The 17889-nt window shown below is 51.4% G+C and overlaps 1 protein-coding gene across 2 annotated transcripts in view; it reads left to right on the top strand.

Moving 5' to 3' along the window:
• Positions 1–2559: 2559 nt before the first annotated feature.
• The window catches only part of Slit1 (slit guidance ligand 1), a 147609-nt gene continuing 132279 nt past the window's right edge, over positions 2560–17889 (top strand). The window contains exon 1 of one of the 2 annotated variants that reach the window (XM_087587285.1): positions 2560–3026. In XM_087587285.1, the coding sequence (XP_087443411.1) occupies positions 2830–3026 (197 nt within the window). In that variant the 5' untranslated portion in view covers positions 2560–2829. 2 annotated transcript variants of the gene reach the window in all.

Below are 17889 nucleotides of genomic sequence, written 5' to 3'. Positions count from 1 at the left end.
GCACTAATGAGCTGTGTTCATTCATGGTAAGCTGCCTCTAGGAGCGGGGGAGCCCGCCAGGCTCTGAGGTGGAGGAACCAGGGATGGGAGCCAACTTGGGGAGCTGCCTGGCTACTGGGGCAGGGCCTCCCATGATGGGCTGGCAGGGGAGTCTTTGTCCTGGGCCCAAGTTACCCTCCTTCCTTCCCTCCCTTCAAAGGAGAGGCCAGGCCTTGCCAGGCGTTGACAACTTGGCTTAGGGCCTGCTTGGAACTCTTTGGCCAGGCTAGTCTGGAAGCTTCTAGTGTAGGGCCTAGCTCTCAAGAGCCATACGCAAGGTTGATCTTGCACCCCTGCCTGCCTCCTCTCACCCCTCCCCATACCTATTCTCCCTGCTACTCTGAGGACTCCAGGGCATGTCGCCCAGTTAATCAACACTCTCCCCTTCCCCACATGGGTCCTGGCTTCTAGGAGCCTCTGAGATTATGGGATTGGGGGAGTGGAACACCACTGGAGCAGAAGGCTCCAGTTGGAGGCTTCTTCAATAGTTTGGGCACTGTCTGTGATGGGCCTACTAAGTGCCAGATGCAGGGGGTAGGTGCCAAGGGAGGAAGTGAGGAAGCAAAGGGGTGAATAGGGGTGGCGCTTTGCTACTGGGGTGTCAGGGAAGGAACGCGAGTGTGAACAGCTTCTGCTGAGGAGTAAATAATCCGGACACTGAAGCATTGAGGGTCTCCTGGTGCTGGAGGCTGGGGTCCTCAGAGGATAGGCTGGATCTCTGGGGAAAGAGGCAAGTGGCCCTTTTGTACTCAGACCTGGGTGGTAGAAGTTCTTGATATCGAACGGTAAGGACCCGCCGAGAACGCTGCCTCCCCAAGTTACCAAATCTGTGTTCAAGAGGTAGAGATGGGATGGAGAGCAGGTGCTGTGATCCAGAGCTCGACAAATCAAGTGTGACATCCTGACCACAGTGCCTTATGCATCATATAGCAGAGGAACTGTAAACGCTTGGTCCAGATGCAAAACAACCATCCCATGCACCCATCCAGGCAGGTCACTCAGGCGGGGGCTTCAGTCTCTTACCACCATGATAGAGACACCCTGCTGCCATGCTGGGTTTAGGTTCTGCTTCTCGGGACCTGCCTCTTTCTGCTTTCTCCTGCAGCAGTTCCACTAGGGACCATCTCAGCTACCTCCTGGTGTCCGTGTGACTCATGGAGCTCAGCCCACTGTGAGCTCAAAGCTTGTGTGGAGGCTCCAATAGAGGAACCCACCAGCCATACTTTATTGGGACAAGTCATTCTCTTCAGGTGCAGAGCTTTGGGAGGGACACACATCGAGTGGTGCAGGAGGAAGGGGACACCCACATGGAGACTCAGCTCACCAGACCAACCCTGTTGATCAATGGGACGACAGATGTCTCAGCCAGATCTCCCTCACATCCGGAGCGCCGCTCTTTAGAGCCCCAGCAAGCCACAGCTGTCCTCAGTTTGGGGGAGGTGCTTTGTCTTTTCTGGGGTCGGAGGGAAATCTGTCCCTCACTGGATTTCCTACTCACACCCACATCCCCAACTATGTCAGAATAAGAAAATTCCTTGCCCATAGGACTGTGAGGCCCAGGCTCCTATACAGGTGGCAGTTGACTGGGTGGCGTTTTCCTCATAAACAGGCTGTGTGTTCTTTCCACTCTGTTCTGTGGTCTTTTGAGAGGATCAAATATTTCTTTTTATCTATTTCCACCTGCCAGATGTGGTGAGGATATTTGCTGGATTTCCAAGGTGGCGCCCCATTGGCACACCAGTAAAGAGCCTTGGTAGGAACACCTCCCTCCCTACATACAAAGTCCTTTCAGGACGCCTGTCATCCTAGCTGGCTGGCTCCTGTTCCCGGAAGAAGTTGGGCTCTGCCACTGGGGAGAGTATGTGTTGAGGGAGTAGACTAACCTGGCTTGAGACTTTTATGGTCTCTCAAGCCTCTGCCCTCAAGGTCCCAGGCTGGGCAAAGATAGGCAGCTTGGAGAGGCCACCTGGGACCAGAAGCCTCACCAACAATTGACAAAGGAAGTCGATGGGGACTGGTGACCTCTTCAGCCATTGGGGAAGTCTGCGGTCCCAGGGAAGGTGTAAGGGAAAAATCTTTTTTTCCTCCCCTGCACCAGCAGCTGAGGGTACTGAAGTGACTGGTCTAAATGCACACATTATTGTAATGTGTGTGTGTGTGTGTGTGTGTGTGTGTGTGTGTGTGTGTGTGTGTGTGTGTGTGTGTGTAGAGCCCCACAGAGCAGGTCCAGCCTGTAACCCCCCTCCCGGGCCCCCGCAGCCCTTGGCGCCTGGGAGGTTGCACCTTTGAAACTGAATGCCAGCGGCTGGGCCTCTGTTGCAGCAGAGGAGTGGTGGGGAGGAGGCGGGCGGTGGTCCGTGCTTGGGGGGAGGGCGGGAAGGAGTCTGGTCCTGGAAGTGTGCTTTTCGATTGATGGATGACTGCCGGGTGTGAGCGAGCGTGCGGGTGTGAGTGTGTATGTGTGTGAGCGCGCGCGCGAGGTGCGCGCGCGCGGGGCCTGCCCATTTTCCTCCTCACAGCAGTCAGTTGGGAGCTGGAGGGAGAGGGAGACGCCGGCAGCGAGCACCGGGAGAGGAGCTGAGCGCCCTCCGCTTAAGACGCCTTTCCTGGGTCCACGCACAGACGCCGTGACTGGGAGCATCTAGGTGCCACTCGAGCCGCAAGGGCGCATCGTACGATCCCCCCGGCTCTTCGGTCCCTCGGTGGGGATAGCACCTGGAGATAGCCCCGGACGGGGATGGTCAGCGGCTGCGGCCGTCTGACACGCGAGCGGGACACGGCGAGGGCACCATGGCGCTAACGCCCCAGCGCGGGTCCTCTTCGGGGTTGAGCCGACCAGAGCTGTGGCTGCTGCTATGGGCAGCCGCGTGGCGCCTGGGGGCCACGGCGTGCCCCGCCCTCTGCACCTGCACCGGCACTACAGTGGACTGCCACGGCACGGGTTTGCAGGCCATCCCCAAGAACATCCCACGGAACACCGAGCGCCTGTGAGTACGGCTCCGCCCGTCCACTGGGACTCCCTCCACCCCCTCGACCCCTGGTTGCTCTCCCACCATGACGGATCCGAGGGACGGGAATCGGGTGTGGGGCGCAAGACTGTTGGGCTCTGTCGCCAGGAGAGGAGTCAGTGCCTTGGTAGGTTTTTAGGAAGCCAGAAACCAGGAGCGCCGCTGTTTTGCAGGTGCGGGATTGAAAGGGCCCTGGACACATCGTCCTCAGCCCATCCTCACACCTGCCCCTTGCGCTTTCCACTGTGACAGGTCCTTCCTACTGCACAGCACTTTATCCCTCTAGGGTACCGGGAGCCTTCCTGGGATCTAGGAGAAAAGCTTCCCACAGAGTCCATGCACGGGATTCTCCTTTTGGACACATGGGGCTTGGCTGGGTTCTGAGTGGGCAGGTGGACTTGGGCTCCAAGGGCTCTCTGTTTGGTGTGTAGAGTAGAAGTTTCTGGGCGCCTATTCTACCCATTGTTTGGCCCCAGAGCCTTGATAATTTTCCCCTTAAAGGTGTGAGCAACCCACCCTCTCCTTCAGTTCCCACCCCTAGCCCAAGCAGACAGACAATGGGACCTGAGGGCCTTTGGTTTGGGTTTTGGGGAAGGTGACATCCGAGCCCTGTAAGGGTGACACGAGTCCTGGACTACGAGCTCAGGAATGATACTAGTGGTGAGAAGCTCCGACAGGGACACAAGGTTGAAGACATTGACGATGACAAGTCATAAAAACCTTCCTCCCTCCCCTCTCGTTCTCCTGTACTTGATTTTGAGGAAACTCCACCCTTTCTAGACCTGCCTCATAAGCCCGGTAGAGCATGTGTGATGTGTTTTTCTATTTTCCTGCCAAATGTGGTCTGTGTGAAATTCCAGCATCTAAGGACACCACGGTAGCTTGAGGCCACGGTTCTGCGGGTCGTGCGAGTGGATTTTTAGTCACACACAGGGCCTTTGTACACTCTCAGAGGTGACCATAGCAGGAGGGCTTTTTTCGATACTTTGTGGAAGGTTAGTCGCTTCTTTGAAGCCGTTTTTCCTCTTTCTGCCCATACTCCTGGGTGACTGCAGTGAGCGTCAGGAAAGGTATACATATTTTGATAACTTTGGAGCATGTTTTTATTAGTCTCAGCTGGTCAGAGGTGGAAACCCCAGGGAGAGCTGTTGCCTACATCAAACTCTGAACTTCCGTTCCAAAGCCAGCAATTAGTGAGCACACGCTTGCCCCAGACTCTTCTTGGCTGGGTTTGAGACATTCCCGTGACAGTTTCAGAGAATTTGCAATCTGCATGCAATCTAGTTGGGAATTGACGTGGTGTGTGTGTGTGTGTGTGTGTGTGTGTGTGTGTGTGTGTGTGTGTGTGTGTGTGTGTATACGCACGCAGAAATTGGGGTGGCACTGAACTGAGCTTTCTTATATATTTGGTTGTGAGCCTAGCCTTTAACGGCTGAGCCATCTCTCCAGCCCTGAACTGAGCTTTCTTGAGGCAGTCTCACAGACCTGGAGAGGAACTAAGAACCAGCAATTGTGGAGCATCTCTGAACAGTCTTGGCCTGTTCTTTTTGGATGAAATTTCTGTCCCCTGCTTTACCCAGTGGTGTGGTGTATTTTTTTTTCCCTGAGGCTGTTACCCTGGTGGCAGCCCACACGTGAGACCTATGAGCCCCTCTGCTTTGCTTTGGCCTAGACTATTCTGCATTCTCGTTTGCCCACTATCCTACTACCCTGAATGTTTATGATAGGTTCCGTTTTGCCTTTCATGAATTCTTGTAGTCGGTGAGATGGAAGCGAATCCTGGGACAGAACAGAGTCGAGGGTAGTCCTAGGAGCCAGAGCATCTGGGTTAGAAGCCCAGCGCTGTGAATTATGGGCTGTGACTTTGGACAAATTATCAGGCTTCTTTGAGCCTTAGTTGCTTTCTATTAGGAAATGGAGTTTGGGCTACAGCAGGCTTCTGGTTCTTGTGGCAATGGGAGGTAATGTGTGGGAGAAGCTGGGGTTCAGGTGCTTGCTCATTAAGGTGCTATCTTGGTAACACAGGGAGACAAGTCTCATATTTATCAAGCCAGTGTCTTCTCTCAGTTCTGAGGCACCAAAGAGAGTGAACCTGTCTCTGTCTTCAAAGGGCAGATGGTGTGAAGGCCGGACATGGGATCTTTAGCGGGTAGATGTAGAGAGGGGCTGGGAGAACACTAGGCCAAGAAACCCTTTTTTGGGGTGAGGGGAGTTCTTAGAAGGTGGAGTGTGTTGTTAGGGTTGGTGGGTGTGCCAAGCAGACACAGGCAGGAGTGACTACTGAACACAAAGCCTGCGTGCGACTGGCCTCGACTGGTGTGGCCTGTGGGTCAGATTTTCCCAGGGGCTGAATTGCACCATGTCAGAGATGAGAGGAGTCTGGGGTTGTAAAGAGAGATTGGGAAGGGCCAGGAAGGCCTTTCTTCAGCTTCACATTCCCTTTGGAGATGTCTGGGTGGGAGTCCAGGGTGAGCATCTTGGGGGAGCTAGAAAGGTGTGTTGGTCAGAGACTAGCCAGCAGCTCCCCAGGTTGGGACATTTCTGTAGGTTGAATGCTTACTTTCTGTTCTTCAGACATCTCCGCTGGTTGTCCAGGGGACCCAGCAACTTTATGACTATATGTTTTGTAATGCTGGGTTCAGACCTGTTCTTCCAAGTGGGGAGACATTGTTCTGGTTTTCTGTGGAGACCTCTGGGAAGAGCTTGTGTAAGGCCCAGCACTGCTAAGGAAGTTGGCCTAGCCACAGACACTGAGGGCTGGGTGGATGGGCAGGGAAGGGATACTAAATAATTCACTGCAACAGAACAATTATACTGAAGACTGGAGGAGACCTGCTGGCAAGACCCTGGAGAAGTCATGGCTTTGTAGGGCCCAGGCTTAGAGGGTTCAGCCATGGCGGCCAAATGCTAACTTTTCCCTTCCACTCAAGGATCATCACTTTCAGTGTTTATGCCAGCGTGTCCAGGTCACTGCTCTTCCCTACTACCCTGGCACTTGTATTTTAGGGTGCAGAAGGGGGGAGTCATCTGCCAGACCTTCCATCAAGTCATCTAAGGATGGAGAGAGGTGGGCTGGGCCCCTAGAAGGTCAGGACTCAGATTGCCATCTCTCCCCGGGTGTATCGTATTCTGTCCCTTGTCAAGCTGTGAGACTTGCTTCCATGACTTTGTGTGTGCTCTTGTGCCCTTTTCCTGGTTGGTTCACCCCTCCCTAGTGGCATCCATGTGCCAAGACCCATGGCTTGCCTGAAGCTGCATTCAGTAGGGCTGGACGGTCACCTTCACGGTTTGGGGAACCCATTTGGAATCCAGATACTGATGGAATTGAGGCCAGGGGCTGAAACCATGCCTGTCACCAAGCCCTGACTAGGTGAGCCACTGCAGGGTCCTATAGCAGAGAATCTTGCTGAGCAGGAGAATTGGCCCTGGCAGTGGAGGGTAGGGGGTGAGTCTCCGGCTCTCCCAGGCACAGAGACAGTAGCCACTGTGCTGTGCTCACTGAGCGAGCAACTGGTAAAGAGACCCAGGGGTGCTCTGTCGTTCACATGCTTGGGACTCTGTTTCCCACAGATAAGGGGTATAGTGACAGTTTTGCAGGAAATATGCTGGGGTTCAATGGCCTGTGGGTGGTATTTTGCCTTCCCTTGGCCTGTGGGAATAATGTCCTTACCCCATCAGAACTTCACAAGGATTCATTCAAACTATGTTTACGAAAATGCTTCATAAGTCACACGCCGGGTGCTAATGCTGTGAGAAGCCCGTGCTAAAGGCTACGACGTTCAGGGAGCTTGGAAGGTACTTGCTGAGGCTTGACCACGCTGCAGGGGGCTCTCCCTAAGTTCCTGCTGCTCCAAGCATGTGGCCATTGTACCTGAGCATATTTTCCTCTCTCCCCTGCGATTTGGGCACAGGGAGAAGGGGATCTGCAGCAGGGTGGAGGGTTGCAACAGCACTGCTCTGGTAACGCCTGTCTGGCGTTTTGTTAGTCTTGCTCTGCCTCTTGGCAGCTGGGGCATCCTGCAGGGCTGCATTCCCTCATTCAACAGATAGCCGCTGTCTATTGAGCTCTCTGCATTGTGCCCGGGTGGATGGAGAAACGGCCTCTTCCTAAGTTCCTGTCCAGCAGGAGAGCAAGAAGAATGGCCTGCTAGGCAGATAAACACATAATTGCAAATTGAGATAAGTGCTTAGGAGGAGTACACTCCCTCAAATCCCGGGGTTCTTTTGCCCGTAAAGTGGGGGTACCTGCTTCTAAGCTGGGCCTGGGTATTGAACTCCGTAATAGGCAGAAAGATGCTGTGTACTTCACAGAGCCTGGCAGACAGCAAGTGCCCAGCAAATGGGACGATTATCTCTGCTATTAAGGTGACAGAGAGCTCCAGGGACATAAAAGAATTCAGAGACCACTCAGTGCTGGATCCTGGCAATCTGCACCCTGGTCTCACCAGGCAATGGCGAGGAGCCCTGGATCACACCCGAATAGTAGCATACTGTCCTTTCTCAGCACCTCCTTCTGAACGACGGAGGACACACCAGGAGGTGGCCCATACCGCCCAAGGTTGCTATGCTCTCCTGGGGCCCCGTGTGGGGCGTTGGGGACAGGCAGCTCCCTGCGTTATCCGTTATCGGGAGCAGCCGGGAGGGCGTTTGGCGGAGTTGCCGCCTCCAGTTCTGTGCCGGCATTAGCAGCTCGGCAGGGCTCTTGCTTAATGGGATTTTCTTCCCAAATGCTGTAATTATCGCCATACAAATACTTATTACCCAGAGCAGATGACGGCCGGGCCTTGGGCAGTAGCCAGGGAGCTGGGCTGTGCTGGAGGTGGAGAATTGGCTCCTGTTTTTGATGGAGTTTGCCACCCCCTCCTCTCCTTTCTGGAACCCAGCCCGTGGCCAACAAACAGCTGTTGGGCACCTGCCGTGTGTGCATCGCATCAAGAGAGGTCCGGGTATGGGCTGGTTCCTCTGGGAGCTTGCAGCGGGGTGGGAGGGAAAGAATAAGTATGCAGGGACATCTGTAGGGACTCGGAGCACAGCAGCTTCCAGCACAGGCAGGCATTGGTGTGACAATGGCCTAGTTTGAATCCTGGCTCCATCAGTCGCCACCTGGGAGACTTTGGGCAGCTCAGCAGTGACTCGATTTCTTGGGACCAGTGATGACATTTAGCTTGTAGGGCTGTAACGTTGAAATGAAATAATACAGGTAAAGGGCTGAGACTACTGCGTAGCCTGTAGCTAGTGAGATGAGTGTTGATTGATTGATGGGAGGCGGAGGCACTCAGTGGTGGCACAGAGATGGGCGGAGCTGAGAGATGGGCGGAGCTGAGAGAGATGAGCGCGGGGCTGGAACCAACTAGGAGTCTAAATCTGGAAGGCAGGTAGAGGGAGGCAAAGAGGGGTTAAGCACATTTGTGGGCACATAGAGGAGAGTGCCAGGGATTTGGGAATGGGGAGCAGATCCATCGGAGGAGTGAAAAACTTCATAGCTGAATTCTAGGAGAGCATCAGGCCAGGAAAATGAGAAACTGCCAAGGTGTGTGTGTGTGTGTAAAAGAGCTTGTATTAAACTTTTGAAACATCAATGATTTTGAAACAAATTAGCAGAGCTGAGCAAACTTCACCCAAAACCAATTTTAGATTATTTTCATTGTTCATAAGGCTCCCCTGTGCTCACTCTAATTTGTTTGTTTTACTAGAAAAATTGCAACAAAAGTTGTGTCTCCTTGACTCAGAGTGAGTCAATTGCTCCGTTATTCTGCTCCTTCCTGAAAGACCTCATGCTCACGCTTATACACACATGCTCAAGTACAGGTTTTGGCTTTATGAGGCAAGATCTCACTTGGCAGCCCAGGCTGGCTTTGAACTTATGATCCCAGTATCTTGCCCTCCCAAGGAGGGTGATGGTGGGCGTGTACCACCAGACCTGGCTTCACGATTCTTTCCTACCCTGAAACATTTAAGAATAGGCTGGAAGCCCTGTAGATTTTTAAGCATTGGTGTGTTTTCTAAGAACAACAACTCTCCCAAAGTCAGAACATTGCAACACACGATACTGTTAGCTATTCTGTCCCTCATGTTCAGTTTCCGTCAGCTGCTGTGTGTCTTATCAACACTTTTATCAGGTTCACAATCTGACCCCCAGATAGCATTTAGAAGCCACGCCTCCCCGTCTTTCATTGGGGCGCCTTGTCTGGTTCTGTTCTCATTGACTTTGACATATGGAGGACCACAGGACAGCTAGCTATCAGGTCCTTCAGCTTGGCTTTGTCCAGTCATTCCTTAGGGCTACATCCCATCCTAAGAATTCTAAATAAAGCACTTTGTTTCCTTCTTTGTCCCCATGAGAAGACACACAATGTCAGTTTGTTCCCTAGGTACACAGATTAAGACAGATAGGCTATCTGTTTTCCTCTTCTGAGTTGTTAAGTAATTTGTACAGAGACATTTTGAAGCCATGCGTGTAACCTGTTCTTCAGAACTTTGCCCTGGGGCTTCAGATCCAGAGGCTGATTCTTGGTCTCGTCTGTTCAATGCTGTTTGCTGGTTAGACGGATCTTGACTTCTTCTGCATCTTTGTCCATTTTTAGCAGGCTTGTGCATTACTGTTCTTTTTGCTGGGTTCTGGTTTGTTATCATTAGTGTTTGGTGTTTGAAGTATCTCGGATTTGGGAGGTGGGAGCCCAGGCAAACCCATCTGGTGTCCTGTTGACAGGCTCCTTTGAGCATTGACCCTAGGGGTTTCAGGCCAAGAAGGGTGAGTATGAACGACTGTTTCAATTCTTCTGCCTGTCTCTGGTGTAGGATAGGTGGCCTTACTATATAGACCAGGCTGGCCTCAAACCCACGGAGATGACTTACCTCTGTCTCCTGAGAGATGGATTAAATGTGTGCCCCACCCATCTTATGAGCTTTTTTCATGGTTTGGTTGAGCCTGTGCATTTTGGCAAGGATGTCATGGTGGGGGGAGTGATGTGTCCTCTGAGTGTCCCATCATAGAATTTCTACAGGAGTTGAGGCTGTGCATGGAGAGGCCCACAGGCCCAGCCTGGGAGAGTGACTACGTACAATCTAGCACAAAATGCACTCTTCTAGACCCATCCTGGAGATTCTGATTCTGTAGTCTTTGATAACGGCACTTTCAGGGGATTCAGATTTGGGGTGCGCAGAGTGGGATCTGGGAGCACTGCTTGCTGTTGGGGTCTCTTAGTGAAAAAGTGTACCCCTTGAGGCCAGAGGAGGCCTGTCACTCTGGCCTGCACTGAGAGGAGGTGGGGACGAGCTGGTGGCAAGGGAAGATGGCACATGTGGGAGGAGCTATGCTCTGGGGAGGGAGCACTGGGCAGAGTTGGGGAGGAGGGTGGAGAGGGTAGGGCCATCAACTCTCTGAGGCTGAGGGTCAAGGCAAGGGCTTGCTGGCACAAGAAGCCCAGATCACTGAAGACTGGCACTATCAGCTTCCTGGAAGACGTGGAGGCAGGCAGGCAGGCAGGGGCAGATGGTGGGAGCGAGTGGGTGCTGGGAAGCTTAGGGCAGAGAGGGCAGCACAGACGAACTCTGGCGAACTCTGGCGAGCAATCCCAGAGAGTTGCTTGCTTGGGTTATAGCAATGGTGGGAGGGGGGCCACTGAGTGAAGGGGTCAGGGAGGACCGGCAACAGGTCAGAGAAGGGTGGGCACAGAGATGTGCCTCGGCGGTGCCTGTGGTCACCATTTACACCCCCTCACACCAGACTCAGGGCGAAAATGCCTTAGAGTTTAATCTTCACTCTTGGTCTTACTCAGCAGTCCTGGGAGAAGATATTAAACCAGCTCTGCAGAGAGGTGGGGCCATCTGCAGCAGGGTCAGGACAGCTGGCTGCTCAGTGGTTGGCTGAGAGGCCCTGAGTCATGAGCCTGTGAGATGCGTTTGTGTGCAGCTTTTAAATTTGACCGGAGCCTGCTGTTCTTCAGATGTTAATAAGGGCCAGCTCCTTTCACTCCGCACTACAAAGCACCTGTCAGTGCCTTGCACTGGGGCCTCGAGGCCACCTGGGTGCCTGCTTCACCATTGATCCTGGCCTGTGCACATTTGGGGTAGACCCAAGGAGCCAGCTGGCACAGGCAGGGGGCATCTGGTCCAGAGGTGGAGGGAAATGAAGAGAGTTGGTGGGATGCAGGGAGGTAGGTTGCAGGGGTTGTAGGTGGAGGTCAGCCCAGGGCATCAGTGACTGTGGGTAGGGAGTGGCTATTTGGTGTGGCTGTTTGGGAAGCTCCTTGATGCCCCATATTTGCATGGGGACAGGTCCTAGGTCAGAGGAGGGAAGTAGCAGGAGTAAGGCCAGGCCTCAGTGAGGAAGGGACCAGGTGAAGTTTGACTCTCATAGAAAATAGAATTGGAACTGAGTTAGACTTGATTCCCTCACTCCTACTGGAATTGCGTCCATTAAAAAAAAAATTCCCAGACAGAAATGAGCACCTGTTGGTGAGGACGTGCTTTGGTGAGAACATCAAAGGAAGCAGCTGCTCGGTAAAACAGGATGGCGATTTTGCAAAAAAATTTAAAAATAGAATTACTGGCTGGGCATAGCAGAACACAACTTTAATCCTAGCATCCAGGAGGCAGAGGCTGGTGGGTCTCTGTGAGTTCAAGGCCAGCCTGGTCTACATAGCAAGTTCCAGGATAGCCAGAGCTACATTGAGAGACCCTGTCTTAAAAGAAAAGAAAGAAGAGAAAAGAAATACTGTACACCCTGATTTGAATGAGGAAGTATCCTATGCTCACATAATCCGACGATTGGTCCCCAGTTGGTGGCACTGACTGGGGAGCATAGTCCCTGGAACTGGGCTTGGAGAACTCAAAAACCCTGTTTCTAGTTTGCTGTCCCTGCTTTATGCTGGTGGTTTGAGATGTGTGTTCTCGGCATCTAGTTTCTGTGGCTATGCCTGTTGCTCATGCGATGTAACTGTAAGATATCCCTTCCGTCGATGAGTAGCCTCCATCATGGTATTCTGTCAGCCATAGAGCGTGAACTAATATACTTCACGACCAAAAGAATCAAGAGCAGAACCCTCGAAGAGCAACTTTGTACTGTTACATCTGTGTTCATAGCAGCGCATTCCCGACAGCCAGGGGCTAATGGAGGCACAGGTGATAGATACACGCAACAGAGTAGATCACGCATCCTTCGATGGAAGTCGCACCTGCACACCCCTCAGCTGATGCTTTTGGGGGACCTCTGTGGCTGGCTGCTTTCACTAGCAGGATTTCCTTGCTCACCTAGGGCTCACCTAGGAGAACAGTAGGCTCTGGAAGAGAAGAGATTCTTACCAAGAGGCACATGCAATTTTGAGGATATGCCTATCCAGGGAAGGCATGTATCAAGTGGGTTGGGGGTGGTTTGTAGGGTAACAGAATCCACTGAAGCCAGACCTCCAGGGATCAGGTCAAACTGAGGCAGATCTACTGAGAAAGCTCACTGAAACATGTGTTGTGGGCTGTGTCAGACTCTGGAAGAGATGGGGAAACAAAACAAAACAACCAAATCAAACCCATAAAACAACCCAGCCCATGTTTTCAGAAGCTTCTGGTCTGGGGTAGCAGGTAGTGAGGCTGTAATAGGGGCTCAAGACTGCTTCAAATCCCTGTAAAGTTGTCCCTGCGCTGAGAGATGGCTCTGTGGCTCTGGAAGAGGAAGGTTTGCCACTGGGAAGGGAATGTTGGAGTGAATTAGGCCAATAGGAGGGCTGGACCTCTCAGGCATAATGGATGTCAGGCTTAAGGGCCACAGGCCTTGGAGTCTAGTGGGACTAGGAGTTGGGAATCCATCAGGGAAGACAATGGGGAACTTATAATGCATGGTAAGGAGGTTTTGTCTCCATTCCAACAGCAATGGGGTGGGGGCAGGGTAAAGGGTGTTTTTAGGACTTCCCCGAGGATCAGCTTGTAAGGACTCCCCTGGCTGTGGCTTTTTGAACAGACTCGAGGAGAGCAGGGGTGAGTGTGGGGAGCCCACCAGCATCTCTGCAGGCACAAGGGTGAAGGCCTGAGGCGGGCCTTGCACGATTTGTGGGCCTCAGGACTCTGAGCAGTGCCGAGGAGTGTCAGTCTTTCCTAAAAACTGCCCCAGCAGTAGCTGACTGTCCACCCAGGGAAGAGCTAGGTGCAGAAAGCAGCCCAGACACCTTACATCCTTCCCCGTGAGAGCTTCCTGTCACTGGTTCAGACTTGGGAGTTGCCTGGTCCCTAGAGAACAGGGATGGCTGGACCTCCAGAGCCAGACGCTGGTGAGGAAGTACTGAGCTCCAGACTGGGCTGAGCCTTCTGAAGTCTAAGCTACCCAAGGATCCCTTCTGCGTCTTCACAAACTCCCAGATACTGGTGAGTATTCCTGCTTCCCTAGAGGGAGCGATCAAGGGTCAGGAAATCCTTCTGGCTTGATTTTCCCTACATAGCTGTGCTTTGGAGAATTTTCTCCAAAGTCTTTCTGGCATTTGGGTTTTTATTTTAGCGGAGGGCCACCAAGGAACTGGCAGAAATGGGGACGTCTGTTACCAGGGCGTGTCTCCTTCTGATTACATCTGACACCCGTGTGTCTCCCTTCTCACTGGAATGATAGGGGTGAGCGCATTACTCTTAGGAGAGAGAGAAAGAGAGAGAACTGGGTGTCTGCTCTGGCTTTCAGCCTGAGGTCTGAGATGTGAGCAGCTGGTTCCTTCTGCTTTGCTTGAGCCTGTCAATCAGTACCAGCGTGGCCTGGCGACTCCACCCACTGGTACTCCACGATCCTGGAGGAAAACATCAATACCATAGTAAAAATAGCCACAGTTGATTATCCTCAGGTACAGAGAACAAACGGCAGGCCTTGATATTTTAGAAATACAAAGTCATCTAAACCCCACCACACCTTTAGGAAAGGGATAATATCACCCTCATTTTACAGATAGGGAAACTGAGGCACAGAACAGTTAAGCTCCATAGCTAGTGTGGTGGCAGGGCTCAAGTCCTTCTGCCCTAAGAACATGCTCAGCTGGGTGGGCTGGGAGCCTCCTGATACTGTTGCTTAAGCAAAACTCTGAGTCTTACCTGGGGACTCCAGAGCTCACAAGTGACTTTAGCTCTGTCTAAGGTCTTACCACACTGGCTGAGGGCACAGGGTGATGAGACAGGGGGAGGCAGAAGCTTCAGGTTTCCTGGCATCGGGGAAGAACTCCAGCTTGGCTTCATCCTTGCCCCACCATCTATTGGCTGTGTACCACTGGGTAAGTTGCTTCACTATTCTGTGCTATTGTAGGAGCCAGTAAGGAGTGGCAGGGGTGGGGCTCAGTGGCAAAGCTCCGGGGAGCTCCACCCTTGAGTCCTGAAATCCTCTGAGCTCCTAGGCTGAGAGCTGTCCTCGTGGGTACACTACCTGCTCCTCTGGCTGTGGTGGTCTTGGGTGTGAGTGTGTCCAGGCAGCATGTCTGTTGGGAGAGGGTCTTTATGACAATACTCTGGGATTACCTGTTAGAGGAACAAAGACTCTGATGCTGTGTATTCTAGCAAGAGGCCATAGTTGTCCTGCTAAGGCCAGGGCTTGATGACCCTGGAAAGGTCAAGCCTCAGATAAGGCCTGTAAGATGTTTCTAAGTTGCTGCTGCCCTCAGACTTGGGAGGGAGAAGGGTTCTTCCTAGAAAGGGAGTATTTTACTATGGCCACTGAGAGAGAGGGCACACAGAGAGGGCTGGGGCTGGGACAGGAAGCCACCAGCAGGAACTCCTGGGAAAGAGGCCAGACTTGCTTTGCCATTTGAGCCATCATGCCTTGCTGTCCAGTCTCTTTCAACATGGAGATGGGATGATGGGTAGGAAGGGAGAAGGAGGGACTGGCTGATGTCTGTGTCCCAATGTCCTCAGCATCTCAGTAAGAAGGGAGACACACAGGTGTCAGATGTAATCAGAAGTTCCTGTCTGCTGTCCACCTCTACCCTCTTTTGTGGGAATTCTGTGCTTGGGGACTCCTGAGTTTCATGTTGGCCCTGTCTTGTGCAGACGGGTCCTAGCATTTGTCTTTGCTCTGTCAATGGTGTGCTGGGAATACACTATAGTCAGCTGCCTTATAAAATAGCCCTAGGAAGTCTTCCAGAAGTACTTGTGAGAAAGATTACCTCAACTAGACAAGCAATATATGTGTATGATATATATTTGTGTGTGTATATATATATCTCAGACTTGAGAGAAAATATTCTAGAATGTCCATGAAGATTATCCTTAATGGTTAATCTTAGTAATGTTCAGTTTTAATTTTTTTTCTTTTCCAGGACTTAAAGTTCATATGTCACTAATTTTTATTTTTTTAATTAAATATTTTTATTTAAAAATTTAATAACACTTTTAAATGCATTGACTTATAAAACTTTAAGTGCAGAAAGTAAACTGAAAAGATACAGTCACCTTATGTCTTACAACTTAACAGTTGTAGCTGTTAACAAATGTGTGTTCCCCTGGCTCAGCCTCCATGTGCACATGTGTGAATGTGCATGTGGCACAGCTTTTATGGAATATAGGCTGTCTTTTGACCTGCTGCCACATTCTGTGTGGTGGCAGCTCTCTGTCATCAGGCAAGTTTGTAGTTCACAGTGCGCATTTAGTTTTCTGAAATTCAATCAAGTGTTGGTTCTACGACTGACCATTTGAGTTTTATTGTTTACTTCTCTGTTGCTATGATGAAGTAGCATGACTTTGAGGAACTTATATAGGAGAGTGTATTTTAGCTTAAGGACCCAGAGGAGTCCATAATGGGAGGGAAGGCATGACAGCAGGTGGTTGGAACAGGAAGCTGAGAGATCACAACTCCATCCACACCGATGGAGTGGAGTCAAAGTGAAGCAAGGTGGTGAACTCTTAAAGCCACCTTCAGTGATCTACTTCCTCCAGCAAAGCTGCATCCACCAAAGGTTCCATAACTTTCCAAGTAGTGTCACCCACTGGAAACCAAGTGTTCAAAACTCTGAGCCTAAGGGGCCCATTTTCACTTCACTACCGTTGTTTTAACATCTTTTGTCCTTATAACTAACAGATATGTACCTTTATAAAGAGAAAGACAAAACCACCACCAAACAAACCTACCTTGTACTGTGGGACTTGCAAGCTGAAAGTTTCATCATGATGACTCAAAGAAAGGCTGAAGTTCTGCCTTCAGGAGCCAGTTAGCAAGGGTTCCCAAAGGTGCTTCCAGTGTTTGAAGGAAAGTTGTGTTCCAGAAGGTACAGATGGGTGGCCATTTCAGGAAGGAATCTTTAAATCAGTAAGATCAACAAGGCCTGTCATCATATGAAGAAGATATTCTCACAGCAGTTAGGATGAGGAAGGGCCTGGGTATGGGGCACTTGCTGGTGGTCTGGCAACTTCAACATCACTGAAACCCCTCAGATCCTACTATAATAAAAGAGATGAGGATAGAAAGTCCCAGGCATGGGGCATGAGTCAAATGAACTACTGGCTTGTCAGCTTTGATTGACAGCCTGGGCTCTAAGGGTCACAAGGTTATGGCTATGGGTCCTGTCATCTCTCAGCTGTTGTCTTTGGAAGAGCATCTAGCATCTGAGAACTGCTGTTCCATTATCTGTTAGATGGTCATGATAGCAACTTAGGTGAGGACCCAGGTTCTTGGGACATGCGGAAGCAAATAATACACTCAGTTCTTAGGGAAAGCAACTTTAGAGCATTGTCTAGACCACATAACTCTCAACACACTCCAGAACAAAGGAGACTTGGTTTGAACTCATGGCCATACCTGGAACTTTTGGCCACTGTTTGACTAAGTGCAAAGAAAGCCTTACAAGAGAACATTGTGTGTGTGTGTGTGTGTGTGTGTGTGTGTGTGTGCACGCGCGCGCTGTGCATGTGTACATGTGTGTGTTGAGGTGGGACATTTAATTGAAAGCATGAAGTTTACAGTGACAGTGATTGGGAAGAGGAGTCAGTGTGACTCCTGCCCTAGGGATGGGTTAGATACTGGCTGGAGGAGACAGATGGGGTCTGAGTGTGTACTGTGGTGGCTGAGACAGTGCAAGAACTTTCTGTTAATGAAACTTTCTGAGAACTTCTCCCTCTGAGTGGCCTGACTTCTTGAGAGTTTCTGGATAGAGACTGATTGAGCACTAGGAGGCTGGGTGGGAAGGGGCCATATGTTCTCTGAGATTGGGTCTGTGTCTAGCATGCCAGTGAGGATGGAGACATGAGTCCAGGATCTGTTCTACTTTCTGAAGATGGGCCAAAGGAAGGCAGATTGACCTTGGAAGGGAAGACAGGGCTGATGCCCAGGACGGTGTGGGAGAAGCCATAGCATCAGTAGGTCTGGCCCCTGGGGATGGAGCGGCAGGTTCAGCCTTCTCTACTTGGCCATATCCTCCTGCTAGCTGCTCCAGGAAGGTCTATGGGCCCCTGTGTGAGACCTTCATTGGCTCTTTGTTTTTTTTCTGCTTGCACTGGGTTTGCCTGAACCCACGGCCCCCAACTCTCAGTCTGTCTTTCAGTCTCCTCAGACACTGAAGCTGACTTAGTGGGCTCTTGCTTGAGTTTGCTCCATACCTAGTCTTTTGGTCCTCAGCTTAAGTCTCATCTCCTCAGGACTCCTGAACTACGTGGCTCTCCTCTGCTTCTCCTGTCAGAATATGAACCACTGTCATCCATGATGATACCACAGTTGTCCCCAAGAGCAGCCATGGTCCTTACCTGTTTATGCTGGTGTAACACTATGAGGCTCTCACACTATGAGGCTTTCATTTTATGGATGGGGATTCTGTGGTTTGGCTGGGATATCCCTGAATGACCCCCATGGCCTATATCCAGATTCTTTGCTCTGTGACCTGTCTCTCCATCTGGGCTG

Source organism: Rattus norvegicus, chromosome 1 (assembly GCF_021556685.1).
Source record: "Rattus norvegicus strain SHRSP/BbbUtx chromosome 1, alternate assembly SHRSP_T2T, whole genome shotgun sequence".
NCBI classification, from domain to species: Eukaryota; Metazoa; Chordata; class Mammalia; order Rodentia; family Muridae; genus Rattus; species Rattus norvegicus.
The sequence above is the reverse complement of the archived record's forward strand: the minus strand, read 5'-3'. Positions and strand labels throughout refer to the sequence as shown.